Source organism: Chelonoidis abingdonii, chromosome 7 (genome assembly GCF_003597395.2).
Source record: "Chelonoidis abingdonii isolate Lonesome George chromosome 7, CheloAbing_2.0, whole genome shotgun sequence".
In the NCBI taxonomy this organism is placed as follows: domain Eukaryota; kingdom Metazoa; phylum Chordata; order Testudines; family Testudinidae; genus Chelonoidis; species Chelonoidis abingdonii.
This window is the reverse complement of record NC_133775.1, coordinates 102,091,617-102,116,097: the sequence shown is the minus strand read 5'-3', so window position 1 is coordinate 102,116,097 and position 24,481 is coordinate 102,091,617. Positions and strand designations below refer to the sequence as shown.

At 44.7% G+C, this 24,481-nt stretch overlaps 1 protein-coding gene across 1 annotated transcript; it reads right to left on the bottom strand.

The window, feature by feature from the left end:
• Nucleotides 1-690: 690 nt before the first annotated feature.
• Nucleotides 691-24,427, bottom strand: PKD2L2 (polycystin 2 like 2, transient receptor potential cation channel). The gene is made up of 14 exons (XM_075068308.1): nt 24,394-24,427; nt 19,252-19,353; nt 18,190-18,323; nt 15,541-15,797; nt 14,348-14,569; nt 13,478-13,706; nt 11,663-11,833; nt 9,725-9,906; nt 8,860-8,980; nt 7,581-7,682; nt 6,257-6,348; nt 3,821-3,890; nt 2,750-2,874; nt 691-808 (listed from the first exon to the last, which is right to left on the bottom strand). The coding sequence occupies exons 1-14, from the start codon at nt 24,425-24,427 to the stop codon at nt 691-693; spliced, it is 1,959 nt and encodes a 652-aa protein (XP_074924409.1).
• Between the last annotated feature and the right edge of the window lie 54 nt (nt 24,428-24,481).

Below are 24,481 nucleotides of genomic sequence, written 5' to 3'. Positions count from 1 at the left end.
TTACAAAGGAGGTCAGTATCGTTATCTCTATTTCCCAGATGGGAAAACTGAGGTACAGAACTGCAGCAACTTGCCCAAGTTCACCCAGCAGGCTCATGGAAGAGTCAGGAGTAGAATCTAGGTTCCCTGAGTCCCAGATCAGTGCTCTGTAAGTAGTGGAGCTCTACTAGGGAAGTCTCTGCAGCCACTGCCCCATGAAGACAGGCTCCAGGCAGCCCCCATACAAGTGGGGAGGTAGTAGGCTGCAGACCAGAGTGGGACTGTAGGATCTGCAACTATATGGATCCTTTGACTCAAAATGTCTTTTGGGGATAGGAAAAGGCAGCCACCCCGATCCACCCTGTTGCTAGAACAGCCATGGCTGGGTTCTGCTGCAGCCCTATGCCTTGCCTGCAGCTTGGGGATCAGAGATTCCTGCACAGAGCCAGAATAACTTTGGCTTTTGGTGTGTTTGTGTGGGAGGGGGACGGGGGAGGGTGAATTTCACTCACAGTCCTGGTGAACACGTTCGTTCACAATTACGGGGGGTGGGAGGGTGTTTAATACTGAATTTCTCTGTTTCAACTTAAGAAAAATGTTAAGAAATGCAGGAGCTTAGGAGAGACACACTCCTGTGGATAACTCAGAAATTCAGTCAGCACGGAAATAAACCCATCTGGGATTACAAATGGGCCCATCCCTTATACCTCACTATCTCTGTTTCTTGTCTGGAGACCCTTTCAGATCAGGCACGCCTTTTAGAACTCTGCTCAGCTTTGCATTAACCTCGTTTAGACGCTTCTCCAGTTCCGTCGCGTATCTGAAAAGTCTAGAACAGAATAAAAATGCACTGATGAATTGCACCCAGGGGGCACTGTCTGGTTTTTAAAACCCTGTTTGTAAGAGTCATCCTCGTTGTTTGTATTGTGGTAATCCCAGTCATGGGCCAGGGCTCCAACGTGGTGGCATTCAAGGCCAGTCGGGACCTCCTGTATATCACAGGCCCTGCAGTCACCTCCACACCAAGCCGACCACAGACGATGATTAGACCACGGTATTACAGTGGCAGGGAAGTGATTAAGTGTAAGATACTCAGATTATCCTAGTAAATTACCTGTCCCAGGTGCTGTATATATGCAGAATGGAAAGATGTTCCCTGCCCCAAAGAGCTTACAAGCTCAGCTTACCTCTCCAGGCAGCAAGTGCGACTTTCCCAAGCGAATCTGGGGGAATGCCACCACGACCCCTTTCTTTACCTCTGCATATTGGTCCCTGTGCTGCTTCCCACCACACTTGATGGGGGTCCTGGCAGGAGAGCAAGCTTCTGCACCACCTCCTTGCCACACAGCCCCTGGTGTGTCAGGGCTGACGAGGGGAGGGTGTTGCCCAGTCTCTGCACTGAGGTAATATTCACCTCCTGTGCCCCGTATTCTCGGTACAGTAGGTATAAAACAGCTACTTACGCACAATAATTTAGTGTTCTCCAAATTGTTCCTCACTCTCTATCACTTGCTGTTCTCTACCACTAAATGTGAAACGTGGGCAATGAGGAATGGTGAGCCAGATCCCCACGCACTGATACCAGTGGGATTCTTTTTGTTAACATCAGTGGCCTTTGGATTTGCTCCATGGTGAGGTGAATTCTTCAGCCATCTCACTACTGTTCTTATTTACTGCAGCATGATTTTCAGACTCCAATGAACGAGCGGAGGCCTGCTCTACGCACAGATTTTGTACCAGGATAACGGTTTTGGATAAGGGTGTGTGTGTTTTTAATTGATTTACTGGTACAACCCAACCTCTGGATGCAGTTATAGCAGTATAAAGATGTCTTATAGCGGATATAGCTGATTTCGATTCCTGAGCCAGAATAAGCCAGCATAACTGCCTGCATACTGGAGGGGTTTGATGCTTTAACAATGCTGGTATGCTTAAAGAAGCAAAACCTTTTCGTGTAGCTAAGCTGTGTGAGTGTGATTGGCAGTGAGACTACTGCCCAGCCCTTTGCTGGATGGAATGTCAAATTTAGGGCTGTAGAGAGACCAGGTGGGTGAGGTAATATCTTTTATTGCACCAACTTCTGCTGGTGGAAGAGATTTGAGGAAACTGACTGGAGTAACTACTTTAGAATAAGCTAGTCTGGAATCAGTCCCTCCCCGGGAGCTATTCTGGAATAGTTACAGTGTTTTTAAATTTACCCCTTACCTTCTACTAATTAACTTTCCCATGTAGAGAAATCCCTATGCAAAGCTGGGTATCTAGCTGCTGGCACAGCCAGGTACTATTGCTGATGGTGGTTCTCCTGGAACTCCAGTGGTTAGAAACCGCTGCTTGTGTAAGTGAAGCTGGTGAGTTCTATGCCTGTCCTGGTCGTTAGTTACAATTCATGTCAATTGATCCTCACAGACTTAAGAAGGGCAGGATTTAGAAGTTGCTCATCTTCCCACTTGCCCCTTCCACCCAATCTCAGGAGGCCTGCGTGCATTTGCACAATCTCTCTTTCTAACCAGTGCTGAGCTGGTTGCTTGTCCCTCAGGTTTCTTGGTACAAAACCCCAGTTTAAAAAAAAAAAAAAAAAAGTGGCACTGGTGACCATTGAGAATAGGCTGCTGCATCTTAGCTGAATGATATTAAATAGGTGGGAGATGAGCGAAGCTGACTTTTCCCCGGAGCGTGCCCGTCTCATCTGCAAGGGGCCAGCCCTGCTACCTCCTCCACCCACTCAAAGCAGATGCAGTAGCTACTCCGTCCACCTACGACAAAGACATACTGCTGAAATTCCTGAGGAGAGACTTGGTCCTGAGGAGCCACGGCCAATTCCTTATTCTCGGGAGAGTGATATTTTTGGCGAAGCGTCTCCTTCCACTTCTGTAGCTGTGGTGATTTTAGATAACCCTGCTGAACAGAGGAAAGGGTATGTTTTCCATAAGAAAAGCCCCATTGTATAAAGAGCTAGCTGTCTTCCATGCACACACTGTAGGTTACACATTCGCTCACACAATGTACTTTAGGAAGCATGCAGCTGGGGGGAAAGATGCAGCTGTAGGGGGAAAAAAATGCTCTCTGGCTTTTTGGAGGTTTCTTCTCATTTTTAAAGGGAATCATGCATCTGCTCCTTCCAAAACTGGGGGAGGGGAAAAGTATAAATATTCATTCAGAGTTAAGGGAGGCCTAGAAGTGGCTTTACCTGGAGAAGGAATGTTACAGAATGAGTAGAGAAAATAAAAGAATTCCCAGGGCAAGGCAGTTTCCACTATGCAGCTGTCGAAGCTCCATTTTTATGGACTCTTAAATAGTTCAAGGGGGCGCAACAAGGTTGCAATGAAGCAGTGACTTTCTATTGCCTCATTATGGACTTCACAAGCCCCCTGGGAATTCGTCACTTCCTTCTGTAGCACAAAATAAAACCCGTGGAAGTACTTGCTGTCTCTGATGCTTGGAAGCAGATGGGGTCTCTGACCCAGTCAGGCCGCTTATATAGCATTTTGCTTTCTAGTTCTTGTATTGCTTCAACATTTGGTTAAATGATCCACCGCCAGCCTAGGGTCTCTGCAAAGGCACCTAATTCAAGCTGGTAGCAGCTCTGCTCTTCTGACTCCTAGCCTCCCCTGAACAGAGCGGCGCTGTGGATGACCTTTCACTGAGGGCTAGAGAATACAACTAGCAAACTCATTTCACCTCGTTCGAGTTAGAATGCTACTTCCATGATGTAAAATGTTAGCATGTTATATCCACATACAACGGAAACCCTCCTGGTGTTCTCCACTGTGTGACCATTGCAAGAAAAATCTAAAATAATGTCAATGCCTTTTGGTAAGAAAAAAAGAGAAACAAAGTCTACCTTCTCGTCCACACTAGATCTTCTGGAAAGCTTCAAAGCATCATCTGTTTTGGAGGCAGAATGCTCCTTGCTATCAAGCAGACAAAAAAAGGAAAATCATGTCAGAGTAGGTCTTTTGAGGGTGTAGGGGGAATCTCTAGAGCAAGAAAAAGGATGACTCTGTGAAATGGATTGATGGCTCAGACTATTCGTCATGTGAGAATGATGGACAAGACATGCTGATGGACCTTTGTAAGTCCTCATAACAGCGAACGGCCGTTGAATGGGGGGAATTTGGCAGTCAGAGTAGCAATAGGAGGAATTTACTGACAGAGAAGATCCCTGAGCTAAAACCACCTAGCTCAGGGGTTCTCAAACTTTATTTCCCCGTCTGACGACTAAATTACTACATGACCCCAGGAGGAAGGACTGAAGCCTGAGCCCTCTGAAGCCCCACTGTCCCAGGCATAGAGGCCAAAGCTGAAGCCCCAGGCCTTCAGCCCCAGGTGCGGGGCCTGCAACCTGAGCCCAGTTGCCCAGGGCTGAAGCCCTCGGCACCAGCAAGTCTCAGCTAGCCCTGGTGCCCCCATTAAAACAGGGTCAAGACCCATTTTGGGGTCCTGACCCCCAGTTTGAGACCCACTGACCTCGCTCATGGGCTGTCAAAGTTTTCCCATAATGTGGTTTATCATTTGCTAGAGAGAGTGTCTTGTGGATGTCTTCTCTCCCATTTATGATCTCATGGATCCCATAGTCACAGACCATTCTGTGGCAACCATCACAGTAGCTTGTGTGGCTGAATAATATTTGACAAGCATTTAGCTCCCTTTGTCCAATTTAGCAGGTAGAAATGGGAAGGAAAGCCAACACCCTGTGGCCAGAGGATCATCAGTGGTCCATGAAGTGAGACAGGCTGAGACTAGCTAAGCATGAAGCTATGTCAGCATCACAGCCTTGTCCCACAAGACTTGGGGATCAGGGTATGGCTGGGTGGGGGGTGGTTAGTACTTGGTTGGCTATGGGTCTACATAAATAATATGGCTCCAATCCATCTAGTGTGCTAAGGAGGCCTTTTAATGAGAAACTCGCAGGAGAGGGACAATATTTAACAGCTCCCCAATGAGATGGATATTAGCTGTCCCTTCTCGGGGCAGAAATGAGCCTTCGTTCAGGAGAGAGAGAGCAGATGCTCCTTTCACTTTTTTATTGCGCAGGAAAAAAGGAAACACCCCATAACTAGTCTGGGAGCTCTTGCCTTCATGCCTAGCAGTGAGGATGTTTGAGCATTAAGATCCTTCAGGATGAAAACCTGTAGTTTATTTTGTAATGACTGAAGGACAATGCAGAGTCCTGTTCATATCAAGGGCATATCATCACAAACACAACATGAACACATGTCTGAGCATGCATTACCCTGTGTGTGTTTTCAGAGAAACAGTTAGAATAGAACTGACTCTGTCCAGATGTCCTGTCGTCCAAAGACTACAGTAGGCTCTTCTGAAAGGTCTGGCTCAGCACTTCCTAAGGAAGGTGCGTCACCATCGGTTAGCAATAGTTGCTACAGTATTTATGCAGAGGTTGCTATTAAAAAGAGAATATTCTTCTCCCCATAGAACTGACTCTGTCCAGATAAGTCACAATATTTTCCTGTCCTCAACAGATGAAAATATTTACTACTTAAATGGCAACCACTGCAATTTAACCAAAGCTGTTAATATTCTCATTAGTTAACTCATTCAATCAAAGCCAGCTCTAGGGGTTTGGTCACCCCAAGCAGCCAAAAAAAAAAAAAAAAGTCACGGTCTGCGGCAATTCACCGGAAGATCCTTCGCTCTGAGCGGGAGTGAGAGACCTGCCGCTGAATACGTGAAAGTGCCGCCCCTCTCTGGAGTTGCCACCCCCAGCACCTGCTTGATAAGCTGGTGCATGGAGCCGGCCCTGCATTCAATCTAATGTTTAATCTACATTTCCCCACTTCATTTTTGTGAAGTTCTTTGCGAGAGCGGAATGAAAAGCATTATATCAGAGCTAGGCATTGTTTGTATTAATTTAAACCAGACTATTAAGGCTGATTTAGGACTAGGGGCTGAGACCATGTGAAAATATACTCCAGGGAGCTATCTTGCCCATGCTAAGGGGGATGGACAGGATCTTCCCATCTCTAAGTCCTGTGATCACCAAAGAACAGTACAAAGCACCTTCAGAGCTCCATTCCGCCCTCCTGCTGCCTCATTCGCAGTCGTACCCAGGAAACTAAGAGTGGAAATAAGCACATGGAGCTTTTGAAATCAATGTAAATTAGATGCCCAAATACCTTTGAGGTTCTGGGTCACAGAGTTCACTCTCTCTACCTCCTGCACCATTCTCCAGATATTAGAGTGTATTTGAAAATTAGGTAGATGGGTTAAAAGTAATTTACTGGAAGTTAAAGAAAAAATGCTGGGGCTGGATTCCTACGTTTTCATGCTTTGCAAGCTTCCACCTGCCGGATACAAATCCTCCATCTTCGATTTCTTCAGCCGGAGTTTCACAAGGGCTTTATTGTAACTCTGAACACAGTTTAAAATGAGGGAAAATGTACCAAGTGAGTTAAATGTCAAATCAGTCCTTCTACAGAGAGAGATGCTTTCCCACAAGGCATGGCGCAAAAAGCTTGTAATGCTTGAATTTAAGGGACACACTGTCAACATGAGGCGTTGGCAATTTAGAAATGAATCCCATTGGTGTTAATGAAAATTACATTCCCAGTACCTTGCATTCAGCTCAGAAAATTTACCCTTTTATATTCAAAAGCTTCATGGGAACCACTAAGACAATATACAAGTGAATCCAGTTAGACTCTTCTTTCTTCTGCTATGTTCAATTGAATCTTCAAATGGTTCATAATTGGAGAGAAAAAGAGAAAACTAGAAGACTTTGATTTATAAAGTCATCTTGGTGGGACCTGAACAACCTAGTATAAAATGCTCTTACACGTTATGGGCCAATTCCTCAGCAAAGCTGAGTACCCAGCCCCTTTTTGGAATCAGGCTCTAGGGAAATTAATGACTCAATCCAACAAAACCCCAGAGGAAAGTGGAATGGTTGCAAGAGCCTAGTAATTAACTCTCTGCACATATAGGCAGATACCTCAAGCAAACACAGCTGGAAGCCCTGGTCCTGCAGTGAGCTCCATGCAAGTGGATCCCGACAGAATTGGGGCTTTCATGCACATCTAATGGACCAAGTTCTCAATTGCAGACCTCAAACCTTATCCCAGTGGATAGTGATTTTTCCGATAAAGGAGTGATCTTGGGATGGCTGTATTCCATTCCTGGGGTCACCTGTTCTACTGGATCATCCCTATACAACTGTTTAATATTCAGCATATTCTCCTTTACATGCATCCTTTTTTGAGAGGGGAATAGGAGGTAATTTCAGGCCTAAAGGTGACCTGAAAAGTTTAAGCAGAAAGCGGTTTATACCCCTTGTTGTGCCTTTGTGCTGTATAAAGATGGCCTGAAAGCTGGAGGGCAGGGTTAAAGGTTTTAATTTCTGCTTGTTTGTTCTTCCTAAGTTTTCCAGGAGGGCCCTCATTAAAGGTCTCCGAGATATACCCTGTGAACTTTCATCTATTTGTTAAAACTGTAGAAACAAATTCAGAGTATTCTTAAACAGTTACGGACTAACTGATTTCAGAACAGGCATTTAATCAGTTCTGTAGATTTTTTTTTCTTGGAAAACATATTTCTATTGTGAGTGTGACCCTTTAAATGAGAGCATTTTAGAGGCATGTACTTACCTGTCTAATGAGGTCCCTGATCTCAAATTCTTTACTCGGTACCACTGCAAAGTCAGCTTTCACTTCTGAATATGTGTCATTAATAATAGCCAAGAACATGTTCTGCATAGAAAGGAAACATTTGGAGATTTTCTCTATGTAAATTCTATTTCTGCTTCTCTGAATCTACTCAAATCTATTCAGGTTCTTATCTAGCACCCTTCTTTCCTTATTCTGATTCCACTTCTCTCTTTCCCTGACTTGCTCATGAGTAGGGTGACCAGACAGCAAGTGTGAAAAATCGGGGTGGGGGTGGGGGATAATAGGAGACTATATAAGAGAGCCCCAAAAATCGGGACTGTCCCTATAAAATCTGGACATCTGGTCACCCTACCCATGAGCGCTTCTGTGCTTAGCATGGCAGGGATATGCCCTGAATTCAGCCTCAAATGCTGCTGCAGCAGCAGAGTTCTAGAAAACTAGGAGTTGCAACTATGCCCATTCGGGCACTGGTGTCCTTGTATTAAGGATTACTGGTTAGAAAAAAGGGCCAAATTCTGCTGACATTTACACTGGTGTAAATAACAGACACAATCAAAGGTGCATCTAGATGATGACGGAAAGAATCAGACCAAGGGTGTGACACCCTAGATGGAACTACAGACTGCATCCTCCTACCTCTATCCCTGTATTTGGTGATGTTCTTTGATGGAGGACCGCTCTAGCTCAGCCCATGCGAGCAGCTGCACTACAAAGCTACACCAGAGTTACTGTGTCCTCGCTGGTGCTGCACTATCTGTGTGTTGAGAGCCTTTTGACCGCACATTCTATGATTCTTTGTGCTGCAGTAAACTGAGGCACTCTGTGATTCTTTCCCCATGAATTGTGGGAGAACTTGTCTTTCCTTCTGGGAACAGGGGAAATTGTGCGAAGGCACTGGAGAACTATCAGCACTCAAGTGATTTAATCTGTGTCCACTCACTGCAAAGTGGGTGGATTACCAGCCCAAGTGAAAGCAGGGATCCAGAGTTTTAACCCATGCCTCCAGTTGGGCTAGCTAGCCTGGGTTGAAACCACAATTAAATTCAGGTGAGCTGGGAGGAGGGTTAAAGCAACACCTGGGTAAAAACCTGGGCTAACTCTGAAGCAAAGACAGCAAGCCCTAGTGATCACTGTCTGATGTGAGTGACGTGGCCTAGTCTGATGTGTACAAACTTCACTATGTGAAAGGAGAAGGTTGAGTATGACTTGTGTTTAGTGTAAACGTATTATTATTATTCATAATTAAAACACTACTTACCAGCAATACAAAGAACACAAAGAACACAAAGGTAATGAAGTAAATGGGGCCGAGAATTCGGTTGGCTTGTTCTATGCTTGCAAAGTTAAAATCACCCAGCACTATGCGAAACTGTGTAAAACTTGGAGGAAGAAAATAACAGAAATATTGTGACTGTGTGACCTTCTTTTAAAGGGGTTATTTTGTAAGGTAGGAAGTATGATTACCGATTAAAGAACTTCTGGAAGAGAAATATTTAGAAAGGCACAAGCCAAACACTGGCTAGCTCTGTGCATATGCCCAGGCAATAAAAATGATGGCCAGTACAGGCAGTGCAGGATGGAAACTCATTGCCAAGATTCTGCCGCCTGTAAAATCAGAGTGATCACTCAGCAGGTTCTCTCTTTTACCCACAGGGCATAATGGAGCATGGCCTAGAGGTCAGGGAATGTATTCTGTGTGATTCTGAGTATATTTGGGGCTGCAGATCAGGCAACAGTCCTATCGACATGCCCGTGCACAAATTATTCTTGCTGTCGGGAATGAGGGCTGTTTTCAGTAAAAACTCTCTGCATATAACGTTGATGTGGAAGCATATTGGGTACCAGAAGCAGTAAACTGATTCCAGATGCCAACTGGAATCTGACCTGGTCTGCTGCTGCAGCAGCAAGATCGTTGAGAATACCTTTCTAGAAGAAATCCGGAAGGGGCTGTGGATGGGCTACAGGGCTCTGAGCTTTGCAGCACTCGTATTACCTGAAGAGAGTACAATGACTGTAATAGCATAAGTGGTGGGGGTCTGTATTTTTAAGTTCTGCTGAGGGGAGGCTGTTTGCGTGCCCAAGAAATGGGGTGTCTGCACTGCAAAGGTTTGAAAGCTGCATACATGCAGTTCTGAAAAGTGGAAAACTCATCAACTTGTGACCCGAAGACCAGGTAGCCTAACTGTGCATATGCAAAGAATATGATGAAAAACATGATGGCAAATCCGATGATGTCTTTGGCACAGCGGGATAAAGTGGAAGACAGCTGAGTCATCGTCTTGTTAAAGCTTATGAACTTAAATATCTGGAAGAGAACAGATCAAGTTATTACTGGGAGGTGACCAAAACTATTGTACATTCTTTAATACAATAACTGGAGTGTTGCCTGCTTACAATTACTTAAGGGTTAAGTCTCGTGTCCAATCAATATTAATAGCATGAATCTTCAGTTAGAGCTGGACTGAATGTGTTTGTGGGGAAAGGACTGCTCTGTGGGCTGGTGGCCAAATACATTTGTTCAGTAAAGCTCACGGAGGGGGACTGCGCCTCTACTGGATGCTGAGACTTGTAATCAAGTCTGTGGCACATAGTGACCCCTGTTAAGCCAGCCATGATTCAAGGCCTCCAGAATAGGGTCGATCCATGTTCGAGTGTGTATGTGGAGGGGCTGTTGATAAGGAGGTTTCTCCCCCAAATGTTTGAGTCTAAGGTGACAAGTCATGAATTCAAAAGCAGATTTGCATTCTTGTGTGATGTCGGCAGACTGAATGGCACCAGAGCCACAAACTTCCCCTCTTTACTTTAATGGCACAGGAATTAGAGTCTGCTGTGGCTTATTTAAATACTTGGGGCCTGACTTTTTTTTTTTTTTTTTTTTTAAAGGCAGTTTCTATTCTCCCAATGCCTCCCCTTATGCTTGCGCTCTTCTGATTAATAGCCACCTATCTACTACAGTGCTGGGCACTTGACAAATGCCTGAGCCAGAAATATAGATCAGTGAAAATTTACAGGAGTAATTTTTGTCTGTACAAATGGAAGCCAAACTCAGGGCCCTCACAGAATCTGGCCCAGACACTTTTAGAATAATAGAATCATAGAAATACAGGGCTGGAAGGGACTTGAGGGGGTCATCTAGTCCATCCTCCCTTCCTCACGCTGAGGCAGGACCAAGTAAACTTAAACTGTCCCTGACAGGTATTTGTCCAACTGGTTCTTAAAACCTTCCAGTGATGAGTATTCCACAACCTTCCTTGGGAGCCTATTCCGGAGTTTAAATACTCTTATAGTTCAAAAGTTTTTCCTAATATCTAACCTAAATCTCCCTTGCTGCAGATTGAGCTAATTAATGCTTGACCTACCTTCAGGTGAGGTGGAGAAAAATTGACCACCATCCTCTTTGTAACAGCCCTCAATCTGAAAAGTGTTAACAGGTCCCCCCTCAGTCTTTTTTTCTCAAGACTAAACGTCCAATTTTTTAAACCTTTCTCATAGATCAGGTTTTCTAAACTTTTTATCATTTTTCTTGCTTTCCTCTGGACTTTCTCCAGTTTGTCCATATCTATCTTTTAAAGCACTGTGCCCAGTAGCAGACCTTATCTGCTCTACAAAATGAACTTTGAACTTTGTTGTTAAATAGCTTTTAAATACAGTTTCAGCTATCCTGGCTGTGCCATCAGTATAGACCAGGTCAGAGCCTTGTTAAAACTAGGTCTGGGGAATAAATGAATTTTAAAATGCTGTTTGGGCACAATTATTCCCCACTCAGTCTAGCAGGCCAATGATTCTGTACAGGACATGGGCTTTTAGCCATGGTGTCCAAAATGTGAAACATGTCTTTAGAAGGACTACGGCTGTGTAGGATTGGACATGTGGCTGGCCCTTGGGGATGGTTCCTTAAAGAGCCAGATTCCAGAAGAGGAACAGGGTATCTTATAAACAGAATTGTCTCTTTTGGCTCTGCCTTTGCAGTTCAGCCTTGAAGATGTAAGAGCAAAGATTTACAATACACTTAGCAGTACTACGATTCTGGTGTACAACATAGGAAAATGGAGAACTGGTACCTTTATCCATGCAAAGAAGACATTGATAGCAATCATGTTGTTGTAACGGGTTTGCCAGTATGCAAGGAAATAAAAGTCTGGATACACATAGGCATTAGAGAGCAGGCTTTCCATCAGCAAGGACACCTCTACAGTACGGTACATATTGAAGGCAATGGCAAAGATAGACAGCTGAATAAAAGCAGAGGCTAGTCAGACTACGGTCCAGATATCCCCTCTCATCTTCAGTGCTCTACTTGTGCCCAGTTGCATATCACTAGCCTAAAACTCTCTATAGCTTGGCAAGAATAATCAGGAACACTGAGTGAAAAAGTGAGTACATGAATGTGTTACAAGCGTGGGAAGCGTGATGTCAAGCTGGCATGTTCAGGGAAGGAGTCCATTGAAGGGGGGAGGTGTCACCTCTGTGCCATCTCCTCCTAAACACTGCCCTTCTTGACCTTGATAAAGCTCCTCCCTGGATGTCCCAACAGGACCAGGCTCTGTAGAGTCAGACAGGCATGATTCCGAGCACTGTCCCCCACCAACCGCATAAGGGATGAGTAAGTAGGCTGTATTAAATTACTTCCCCCTTGAATTGTCTGCTAGGGACCATCTTCTGATAGAGGATCTGGGGTCAGGGAGCCATATGAGACCGATTCCGATCACAGCCAGGTTCCAATGAGGGCTGGGATTGGACCAGGAAGCAGTGTATAGGATCTGAGAGTTCCAGGAGCTGAATTCCCTGTCAGTCAGGTGGGGATGTGACACCCCATAACCCACCTCTTCAACAGAACTATTTAAGGGAAATTCCATCACTGGAGACTTGTGTTTCCTGTCCTATGGGTGATGAAAACCCACTCCGTGGATCAGTTCGGCCCTGAGCACAGATTCAGGATTCAGTCCCACAACAAACTAACATTCTGGTTGTATGTTAAGGATGTCCAAACTTTCCCGTCTGAGGGCTGCATTGGCAGATCACCAGGGGCTTTCTTCAAAGTCCACTGAACTTAATGGGAAAACTCCCACTGACGCCTCGATCAGGCTTCAGAAGCCCACGGATCACATCTAGTTTAGTTTGGTCAGAAATTCATTATGAAACTGTATTATCAGATTTATTTTTAATCATTTACATCAGTGATACTCAGATCTCAGTGGTTCAGGAGCCAATCAGCGATCAGCATTACCCAGAAGAACCACAGTAGTGTGAATTCATTGTTTCGTTTACTATTTTTATAATATATTATAATTATACAAATAGTAAATGAAACAATGAATGAATATATATAAAATATAAATTCACAAAGTAAAATGACTGACCAAATATTGTAGTTTTATCAACTACAATTGGTTAATAATACAGTAAAAGCATCTGGATTGGTTAATAATTAAATCACAGTGTTTTACTATCATGTGCTGCAAAGAGCCGTAGGAGACGCATTAAAGAGCCGCAGGTGAGTATCACTGATTTACATTATGGTAGCATCAAGAGGTCCCTGTACAAACCCTTAGAGACACTCCTTATCCTGAAGAGCTTGCAGTTGAAATAGACAAGAGAGAACAGGGAGGGGAAGTGACTTGCCCGCAGTTACATAGCGCATCTGTGGCTGAGCTGAGTATAGACCCCAGCCCTCGTCCAGTGCCCTACCCATTGGATAACATGGCCTTGTCACTGTATTAAATTGGACAGACCCATTGTAACTAAGAACTGAATCAGGGCTGCTTCCTTTCTTGGCCATCTCTGTCACATCTCACAATGGCCATTTGTTTCAAACTAGTTGTTTCCGATGGAAATCTCAAACCTTCAGATAGAAGCCAGGTCTGGGTAGTACTCACCGACACCAGCAGCATGTCCAGCCAGTTCCAGGCACTTTTAAAATATTCCGTTTTCAGTTTTTTAACTTTTAAAATTTCTTGGATGATGAAAGCAAAGATGAAGAGACAAAAGATGACTTCACAAGAGGCAAGGAAATAATCGTAATAAGTGACGTATCTGAGAAGCTTTACTGAGTAAAACTGCGAAGAAGGAAGAGCACCACCAGTGGCTGGGAATTCCACTACCAACCTGTGAAGTGAATTAGACAGGAATGTATTTGTTGCTGGTTTCAGTGAAAAGACAGCATAATTTTAAGGAGAAAGACTTAAAGTGAAAACATGATCCAATGAGGGAAATGCTTGTGTGAAAATAGCAAGCTTAACAACTCCCATGTCCATTAACTCTTCCTTTCTGGATGACTGAGCATTATCTTTAGAGGAAGTGTAATGGAATAGGCTGAAGACAAAATAAAAAAAGCATGTGGCACACAATGCAAATAGGTGCTGTCAGTTAAAATATTCCATCTGTTGCACTGATCTTAATTAAACGGTGTCTGAGCAGATCAGACGCTCTGCCAAGCCCTAAGTTCAAGATTCTGTGTTTTTTCCTTCAGTAGCTGATAAGATTAATACTCAAGCCTCTGATGGTGCAAAAGGTTACTCAGTCAAGTCCTGCCCCATAGGAATAATCAACTATACAGCTAAGCGTAACCCTCTGCACGATTAGGTTGAAGCATTTGCTCTTGTTTTAAGAATCAGCTGTCTTGCCAACTGCTGGGTGAGAAACGCAGAACAGGGTGTGCTGGAAGTAAACAGCCTTTTATTTCACCCTTAAAGAAGCATAATGCCTTAGTAAATGCAATTTCAGATGGAGTAAATGTAAGCACTGACCTGACTACACAAAAGAGGTTTATGTTGGCATTATACACTGAGAAGTCAATAAATACGACTCTTGTCCCTCTAGTGAGCCAGCCGTTGCGTCTGAGAAACGCAAGCTTCCTTATGCTCTCACTCCTTGATTTAGGTAAGGTGAACATAAATCCTCCACCGCTGTAAAGGCCCATGGCTCCCCAGTGCCAGGGGGCTAATGAGGATGCAGAGGAATATGTCCATCTGTTAGAGACAAGGAAATAAAAGAGTTCAACTCATGGGGAAATTGGATTGGAAGAGGTTTCTAATGTATCCAATTCTTTTCCTGTTCCTATGCTTCACTCAACCACTACTGTATTTTGGACTGCAATCCAGGCTCTTAAATGATCCTTTCCTCACTAGGAAAGATGGAATACAGACTTGGCCTTGGAAGATTTACATATATTTAATTTGGGTAGTCAATGCATTCTTCAAAGACAGATCTACTTATGAGCTTGATTTTCTCCCATGATAAAGCAGATAAATTAATAGCTTACACCTTCTATATCCAAATGGAACATCTCCTGTTTACACATAGATTATTGCTATTGTAGTAATCCAGTTTACAATCTCTTTAAATGTATTTAAATGATCCTAAGTAAAATTTGTAGTAATGGCTGAAGAATTCTTCTGGAGGTCTGAAAAGCCTACTTTACCTCTGTTTGCATGGCATTCGTAGTAGACCTGAAGAGGTCAGCTCAGATTCAGGTCTCCCATAATTTGGTGCCTCTCCAGTCAAATCAATGGAGTTGCATACATCTTATGCCAGTGCTGAATTTGGTCCATAGTCCCTAGTCTTCCCCCCCACGCCCTTTAACTGTGCATCTGTGGTGCCAAATTCCTCTGTTACATTGGTGTACACCCAAATCAGTGGGGCTGCACCAATGTAAATCAGTGAAGAATTTGTCCGTGGGTGTGGGTGTGGGTGTGGTGTAATTTATAACAACGCGGAAATAACAAGGTTAGATCATTGAGATAATCTGTGCAGTACAGCAACAATAATGGAAATTGCACTGAGCATTTTCCAGGTTTTATGGGTAGAATTCTGAAAAACATTTAGTTAAATGTCCAACTCCCATTGAAAGTCATGGGATTTTAAAAACCCTACATGTCTTAAAAACCCATAACCAAAGTAAAGAGTAAGAAATTCCAAAGTGGAATACTACAGTACTTACACAGACCCATTTTTTAGACCAAAATCAGATTTATCTTCAGCTAAATAGCGGTATTCGCGATAACACTCTTTCAGAAATGTTCGGAAATAGGGATAGATGGCGCATGTGTTGTTGCGGACTTTTAGCTGACGAATCTGGGCTACTCCTAGAAGTAAGTTCTCATAGTAAACATGACTGCTGTTTTTGTGGCTGGTCAATGTCTTGTTGTTGTACCATGTGTCCCAGTACAGACCATCAAGCAAGGGTCCTTCTGCAAACTACATAACGCAATGAGATTAGATAAGAGAAACTTTCAGTGTTAGCTTTTTAAGATACCAATCTTCCTTATAGGGCTCTCCGATAAAAGGCTAGAAATTACAAGTTAGGGCAGAAAATCTAGTTGTTCACCAGAAGCCAAGAACAGTGGAAGGTGATAGGTTATAAGAACAACCATACTGGGTCAGACCAAAGGTCCATCTAGCCCAGTATCCTATCTTCCAACAGTGGCCAATGCCAGGTGCCCCAGAGGGAATGAACAGAACACGTCATCATCAAGTGATCCATCCTATGTTGCTCGTTCCCAGCTTCTGGCAATCCTGTTGTTCATGGCCTTTGAAGAGAAAGCAAAGTGCAGACACTGGCATGGCTGGGTATACTGTCTTGCTGGGAATATCACAGTGTAGGCAGGGAACTGTGCCGCCTGGGGGAAAAAACCCAGTCAGGAGGGAGAAAGATGCAGGTTTCCGCTCGAGAGATGATGGCTGAGAGCAGGGCCGGCTTTAAGCTGATTTCCCCCAATTCCCTGGAATCTGGCCCCACGCCAAAGAGGGCCCCATGCCTTAGGCATCTTTTTCATTTAATTTCTTTTTAAACTCACTCGGCGGGGGGCGGGTTCCGCTCCGGGGCTTTGTCGGCATTTCGGTGGTGACAGGGGTGGGGTCCTTCAGTGCCGTGGAAGACCCGGAGCGGTTTCCCCCCTGCCGAAGTGCCGCCGAAGCCCCGGACTGCCACCAGTTATTCAAATCAGGCCTCGCCCTTCATAAAGCTGGCCCTGGCTGAGAGCCTAGTGTGAGTGTCCTTGCTGGACCACAGAGAGAGAATATGGGTGCAGTTTCCCTGAACTGTGACAGTTACATGTGGTTCTGTAATGACCATTTGGTTATTTGGGATCAAATGTGACTTTCCAAAGACCAGTTCTGATATGTACTTAAGGGTTTGCTCCTGGCCTATATTGATCTTTTAGAACTTTTGATCAAATGGATCAGACTTTGTTTTTGAAGGCAGGAAAGAATTCTGCCCCCCCTCCCTTTCTAAGTGTTACTTGGCTGCTGATAAAAAATGTTACAGCTTGGGTGAGTGCTAATCAGAATGTGATTGATGTGATTGATGCAGCTTGGCACTAGAATGCGACTGATGCAGCTTGGCACTAGAATGCATATTACAATTTGCGGTCTTTTGAAAGATGGAGACTTTGCATTAATATATGTGTTGGGAGCTCAGAACTGTATGGATCCAACTGTAGTGATCAAGGGTGGGGCATGGGTCCCCCAGATTGATCTTATGATCAGATTCCACTGCTCTTAAATCTTAAGTAGGAAAAAAATTGTCCTAGAATTACAATCTTTGTGTCTTTCAGTGTTGTCTGGACACTACAGCAAACTGAGCTCAGTCCCCCATCTAGTGGTAAAAACCTGTGTGAGCATCTTGCACTCAGCTTTATACCAAAGCTTCAACTCAAAGGTTATGTCTACAATGCAATAAAATACCCATGGCTTGCTCATGTCAGCTGACTCAGGCTTGCAGGGCTCAGGCTGCGGGCTATATAATTGCAGTGTAGACGTTTGGGCTCAGCCTGGACTCCAGCCAAGTCCGAATTTCTACACTGCAATTTTGCAGCCCAAGCCCTGTGAACGCAAGTCAGCTGATATGGGCCAGCTGCAGGTGTTATATTGCATATGTCTACACGGAAGAAAAATCCACAGCAGCAAGTCTCAGAGCCCAGTCAACTGACTCGGACTTGTGCTATGGGGCTAGTAGCAGAGAAGAAGTTCCCGCTCAGGCCGGCCAGCTTTGGCGCTCAGACGCTGCCGCCTCACCAGGTTTCAGAGTGTGGCCTCCAGCCTAAGACTCGCTGCTTCAGGGATTTATTTATTTTTGCCATGTAGACATACCCTAAGTGGAATCCCAGTTGCAAACCAGGTAATCAAGGTGAAAGGTCCTCTTGGCTGAGCTGTTAGGACCTGTCCTGTGCTAAGCCACCCCAGGAAAGTCATTTCTTTGTAACTGAAAATAGAGACAACTGTAAAATCAAAGTATTTCCTTTTCTATTTTCCTCTGATTAACCCAATTCTGAGACTGAGAGCAGGAAAGAACAATGATGAACATCCCCTCCTATAGTTAGGTTAGTCGACCAATGCCTCACTGTCTTTGTTTGGAGACTATCAGAAATGCCTATATTTGTACTTAGATCTTTTACAAACTTAGTGTCATTCAACCCTTCTCCAGCTGGTGAGACACTACACTGGTTTCTGTACCACAACTCTTCTGGTCTGGAGAAGTCTTGTATACAAAATGTTCCACTGTTGCTAACGCATCTGTAGCTGCACAATAACACTAAATGTTTGCCCTCCTAGTCAGCTCCCAACAAAACAATTAAAATTAGAAGCTTACCTTCCAGAAATCAACCATGCTGCCTATGGTCTTGAAGGAAGTTCTGTCTGTCTCAGATACAGAGGTTTCCAGAAAGAGATTTGACATAACTTTGTTCAAGTAATACATGTCTGTGTTCACCATGCCAAATGTCACTAGCAAGAAAGAAAGGGATTGATTGTAAAATGAGGTCTGAAGATGAAGACAACTGCCAGTAGCACTGTGATATCCCAATTGTGCTGCTTACATCAAACTGGAACAGTAGTAGCCTGGAAACACAATCTAGAAATGAGGGTACTTTTGGTCTGTTAAAAGCAAATGAAAATTCTACACTTTCATTTAATATACTTTAAGCAGATAAGCCACCTTGGGTATCCGTTTACCTTATCACAGTAACTATCCTGTGGCCTTGCATGCATTACAAGGTGCCAAAGGTCATTGTTGAGAATGTATTTAAATCAAAGGAAATAAGTTTAAGCACCAGAGGCGTGTATAATGTTTTCCAATTTCTTAGTGCCTTTCATCTCAATTCATTTTATATTATGGTCCAGATTCTGATGGTAACTCAGTTTTACAATGGGGTACCATCTTCAGTAACTGTTATTCTGGAAGAAAAGTTTTGTTGGGGCACTTGCAAATGAAACCACACCATTGGCTGAAAGTCAAAGGGGTGGGAGATTGAGGGCATGTCTACGCTACTGCACTACATCAGTGCCGCTGGGCCACTGCAGTGCGTCTGGTAAAGGACATGCTTTGCCAACGGGAGAACGCCCTTCCATAGGCATAATTACCCCACCTTAGTGATAGGCAGAAGCTATGTCAGTGTCCTGCTGACATAGTGCGGTATAGACAGCGCTTTAAATCCACATAATTTACGTCGCTCAGGGGGATGTGGTTTTTCACACCCATGAGCAACATAAGTTACATCAATTTAAACAATAGTGTAGACCGGCCCTAAGTGGTGGTAATGCTCAGCCTTCCTAGCCCAATGTTATGCACTGAAAGAGGGGTAGCTCTCTTTGTAAACCAAAAAATATTTGAAAATAGTGCATTACAATTCATTTAGTTCATTGATGGACTTACATATACATAGATCTGTAAGGAAAATGATGTAGATCAGCAGTTCCTGAAGGGTAGTTTTAATTTCTAGCTCTCTGCTATAGGTCAGACGAGGTTTCACAATACCTAACCATGTGAAATAAAAAGCAGAATGAAAAAGAAATGCAGGGAAGTAGACGAGGGGCATACATATTCTCAGAAATAAAATTAAAACCAGGTTCCAACTATGCAGGGAAAACCCTCAGGCCTTTTAGCATTGGTAAAATGAAACCCCTTTTAACCCTGAAGTTTCCCAAATATGTTTTCAAATTCTTATATGCAGTGAAAGAAAGGGCTTTCAGATCAGAGGAATGTGCATGATTGGGGAGTTTCCCTCGCTTTGAGTGTTGGGTGCAGTACTTGGGGCTTTTTCAGGATCTGATTCCTGATTGGCTTGTTTACGGACATTTTAGTGCCATCATGTTGCAGCAGAGAGTTGGGTACTTGCTCATACACATAAGAAAGTCCATGTGAGAGCTTCTGGGATTGTTCAAAGAATGGGATGGTGGGTAAAGCACTTGCAGGAATGGGAAGGGGGTGCTTTGGCTGCATCCCATCCCCTCTTCTTTGTTTATAAGTCATCCCAGTCCCTCTAAACTTAGTCAGGGACCTAGCTGGAGAGTGCCTATCACATTGTTATCGCTGTACAAACACAATAATAAATAACAGGCTTGCCCTGGGGGAACTAGGCTGGACTGTGCAAGGCCTGGAATGGCCAATGGGATGGGGGAGAGGGAGCCACGGGCAAGGTCGGGTCTGAAGGGCACTGGATGAGCTGAGCAGGGGATAGGCAGATGTGCTTTCTAGACTGAGTAGGGCAGAGTTGGCTGAGCTGGGCTCACAAGGATGGGAGGTGCAGGGTCAGACCGCACAGGTTGTGAAGGGACATGGCAGCCATTGCAGGGATGGGCTGGTTTAGATGGGTGAACAGGAGCTGGGCTGGGCTAGTTAGGGGTGCCTGGGGCCGGGCTGGGCTAGCTCAGTGCTGTCGGGGAGGGGAACTGGGCTAGCTTGGGGTGCACAGGGGGGCTGAGCTGGTTTGGTGGAGGGGTTGGGCTAGCTGGGGGGGGCTCAGCTGTTTGGGGGGCTAGTTTGGTGGGGGGGGCTGTTTGGGGGGTTGGGCAGCTAGGGGTGCACCGGGAGGCCTGGGCTGTTTTTGGGGGGCTGGTTGGGCTAGCCTGGGCTGCCACTGAGGGAGGTCTGGGCTGTTTTGAGGGCTGTTTGGTGGGGGTTGGGCTAGTGCGGTGCACAGGAGAGTGGGCTGTTCAAGGGGGCTGTTGTGGGGGTGGGCTTGAGGGTGGGTGTGGCACGCGGGGGTGGCTGTTTCGGGGGGCTGGAGCTAGGTGGGGTTGCACGGGGGTTCTGGGCTGTCGACGGTGGGACCTGATGCTCCGCGGAACGCTAGGGCCCGCCGCCTCGCCCCCTCACCACACCGCCCACTCTGCGTGGCCCCGGGGAGCCGCCCGCTCGGGCTCGGGCTCCGCCGCCTCAGGCCGACCGTCCCCTCGAGGCTGGCTCCAATGGCGGGGGTTCGCTCCGCCAGCTCTGAACCGGCCCCAGCGGCTCCGCCCGGCTCTGGACCGCCCACGGGCTCGCGCTCGCGCCGGCCCCGAACTTTGCGGGCCGCCCGAGCCTGAAACGGCTCCGCGGCGCGGGTCGCGTGGGGGCGTGGGTGCTAATCCCAAGACACTAGGGCGGGGAACCGGGCCGCCTCAGCCAGGGCCAAGCAGTGAAGCTCCGCGCTAGGCGGGTGGAGGTTTTGAAGCCCGGAATGGGCCAGGGTTGCTTGGTCCCGCCTCAGCGCGGGAGGCTGGAGGTGAGCTCTGGGGAACCCTTCCAGCCGGGGCTGCCCAGTGACCACACCCGGGCAGCAGCAATGGGGGAACCCAGCGGTGCAGAGACAGGGCTGAATGGTGTCAGGATGCGACTTTAGCCCTTGTCAGGGTGGCTTCCCGCACAGAGTCCCCTGGATCTTAGTAAGCATGGGAAGAACTTGCTCCCTGCTTGCAGTAGTTCTGCCTGGCTGATGTCTGGGGTCCTGAGCTTTACTGCTGTCACTGTCACGCTGGCCTGGAAAACAGTCTTGTTCTGAGCATGTGCTGCCACATTTGGAAATCAAAGCACAGACACTCTCTTTTGTCCTTCTTGCTGCCAAGGTAAATAAGCTGAAGGCTCTGTACTTTCTTGGCTGTGGATCCTTCAGATGAAACAGAAGTGAGGCTCTTTGTGTACTTTTAAGGACATTTGGCACTTCTTGCAAGACTGGAGTTCTCCACAGCATCCTTAGTCACCATTTCCCTTGTTGGGCAGCATGGTACTTGTCTGCTCTCTCACTCCAGAGGTGGCTTAATTTCAGTGTTTAAGGTATTTTACCCCATTGTGAAACTGAAATAACACTTGGAGTATCATCAGACTCTGGACCATAACAATAAAATGAATTGAGATGAAAGGCACAAAGTGACTGGAAAATCTACTTCACAAACTTATTTCCTTACTGTTTTAGAATGTATTTAAATCTGAGTTTAAGCACTTTGTAATGCCTGCCTGGTATAGCTACTGCGATAAGGGTGAATACATAGCACACGTGGCTTATCTGCTTAGAACACAATAAATTTTCATACAGTCATGGGTGCCCCATCACAGAGCTCGGTCTGGCCTGGACTCCATGGAACAGGCTAGTGTCACAAAAATACCCCACATTCTTACAGTTTTGTTTCCAGGCTACTTGTGCAGTTTGATATAAACTGCACTATTAGGATATCACTATTCTGGCTACCCTAAATATGCTGTTCCAACAGCCATCTCTAATGGTAGAAGACCAGCATGTGAGAAAGAAACTTAGTTTGAATCCCTATCTGGTCAGTCTTTGGATTAAAAAAAAAAACAAAAACAACCCAAAAACCTTGCTATTCTGGGACATTCATGAAAATGAGCTAGCACAAGAAGATGATACCTCACACAGAGCATCACCTCACTCTCTCAGAAGTTATTTGAGCACCAAAATACTTGATTTTTATTGTACAAATGTGTCTATTTAATAGCAATTGGTAAAATCACCAGTTTCCTGCTCCAGCCAGCATTTACTTTTGATGAGCGAAATAGGGGTCAATGTAGCATGAAACTTGATTGTAAGTTGTTTTCAGAGCGGGTGTCTGGTTTTGTTTTTGCAATATCACAGGGAAAGAGGAATAAAAATACTATTTTTTTCGTCATGGAAGTTAAGACCAGAAGGGACCATTATAGTTCTCTAATCTGAGCCTCAGCATAGCACCTACTATTTCTTAGTCTGAAGGACTTTTTTTCAATTTCAAGAAAGTCAGATGATTTATGAAAATCCTGTGTAGTGGCAGGCTGGGGAGGGGAGGAGAGCACAAGTAGACTTCAGTGAGAGCTAAGGGCTCTTAATGTACAAACCATTGCTTTGTGCTTGTCCTTTTCATAAAGGCACACACAAAATTAGTTTGTCATTTCCTCAGAAGGTTAAAAACACACTTTCCACATTTGGCAACTTTTGTTCTTAGTAGAGCACCATTAACAGGGGTTTTTGTTTAGTGTGGTGCCTGCTCCAGTGTACTCAAGACTGTATGAACAGATGTAGGAGCAGAGTTTGGCAGAACTAGCCCTTCCAGTTCTAAAGCCAAGAATTGGCCGTTGCCTATTTTTAATAAATTCCAACAAAACATTTGGTGATTGGTAGGACATCTCATTTTCTTAAAGCAGGATCAGACAATGTCTAATAATTGGCCTAGAAGAGAAATTGCGTGTATATACATATGTGCAGGCTCTTCATTTTAATTTATTATTTATTTGTATTGAGTTAGAACAGGGGTCGGCAACCTTTCAGAAGTGGTGTGCTGAGTCTTCATTTATTCAGTCTGATTTAAAGTTTTGCGTGCCAGTAATGCATTTTAATGTTTTTAGAAGGTCTCTTTCATAAGTCTGTAATATATAACTAAACTATTTTTATATGTAAAGTAAATAAGGTTTTTAAAATGTTTAAGAAGCTTCATTTAAAATTAAATTAAAATGCAGAGCCCCCCGGACCAGTGATCAGGAGCCAGGCAGGGAGAGTGCCACTGAAAATCAGCTTGTGTGCTGCCTTCAGCATGTGTCCCATAGGTTGCCGACCCCTGAGTTAGAGCCTAGGAGCCCCTGTCATGGACCAGAAGCCCTTCGTGTTAGGTGTTGTGTAAAACAGAACAAAGAGACTGCAGTGTTTAGAGTGGGACATGAACAATCTCTTACAGACGACAGAGATCTCTCCTGCAGTGACAGAGTGGGATTAAAAAGTGGTTTATTCATTAGATTATAAATGCCCTGGGACTATCTTTTGTTGTTGTTCTTTGTTTATACAGCACCTAGTGCCATGGGATCTTGATTCAAGACTGGGGCTTCTAGGAACTATGGTAATAATCACAGAAAGATTTAAGTTTTTCCTCAAAAACAAAAACCACACACACACACCCAAGTCCCATATACACAACAGTCTACAGTAGATTAGTTCCCCAACTAGGGTCAGCCACAGTGAAGAGAGAACAGAAAGAGCAATGGTTTACTTGAGTTGCTGTAACCTAACAGCTCGTTCAATGTGGTAGAAGGAAAGGTACGGTGGTGCTGTTGTCACAGCATGTGTGGTGGTCTTCATGGCTACTGGGCATGCAGCCCACTGTGCAGACTTCATGGTTTGGGTAGTTGCTGTGGGTAGTTTTGACTGCCCGCCTCCCCACTTCCCATAAATATTGTTCATCTGTTTAAAGGAAAATTGCAGAGTACAAAGTCTAGCTCTACTCCATAGATCCAAGAGGGAAAAAATTTCAGTCAGACAATTGCTATTAAAAAGTTAATAGCTTGAAAAGGGCAGAGTTCAAATAGTTTGTGAATGAGGCATGAAACATGGTTTTTATTGAACAAGTTGTGAACAATATGCAACATAATTCAAGTAGCCTACGGGACTGAAATATCTAAGTCACCTACTGTATGTAATCAGTTATTTCCTCTCTGTTTATGGAGTGTGAGATTGGTCATTCAAGTCACATAGTATATTGTTTCTGCTTCTTTATTGGATGATTGAAACTCATAAATAGGCAGAGCGAAAACAGGTTTCAAGATGGCCCCCAAATACTTTACACAAATCCATGAAACTGCTACTTTGCACAAACATTTTTGCGACCAGGTCACTTGTGAACGTTCAATGAAAACAAATTTGAAGGGTGTG

Bases quoted from the DNA above. Each gene is read 5' to 3' on its own strand.
- PKD2L2 (XM_075068308.1), bottom strand. From the start codon at position 24,427: ATGTTTGTGCAAAGTAGCAGTTTCATGGATTTGT. The intron at 7,683-8,859 runs GTAAGTAGTGTT...CTTTCTATGCAG, and splicing joins TTGTGTTCTTTGTATTGCTG to AACATGTTCTTGGCTATTAT. The intron at 2,875-3,820 runs GTAGACTTTGTT...TCTGTTCAGCAG, and splicing joins GATCTAGTGTGGACGAGAAG to GGTTATCTAAAATCACCACA.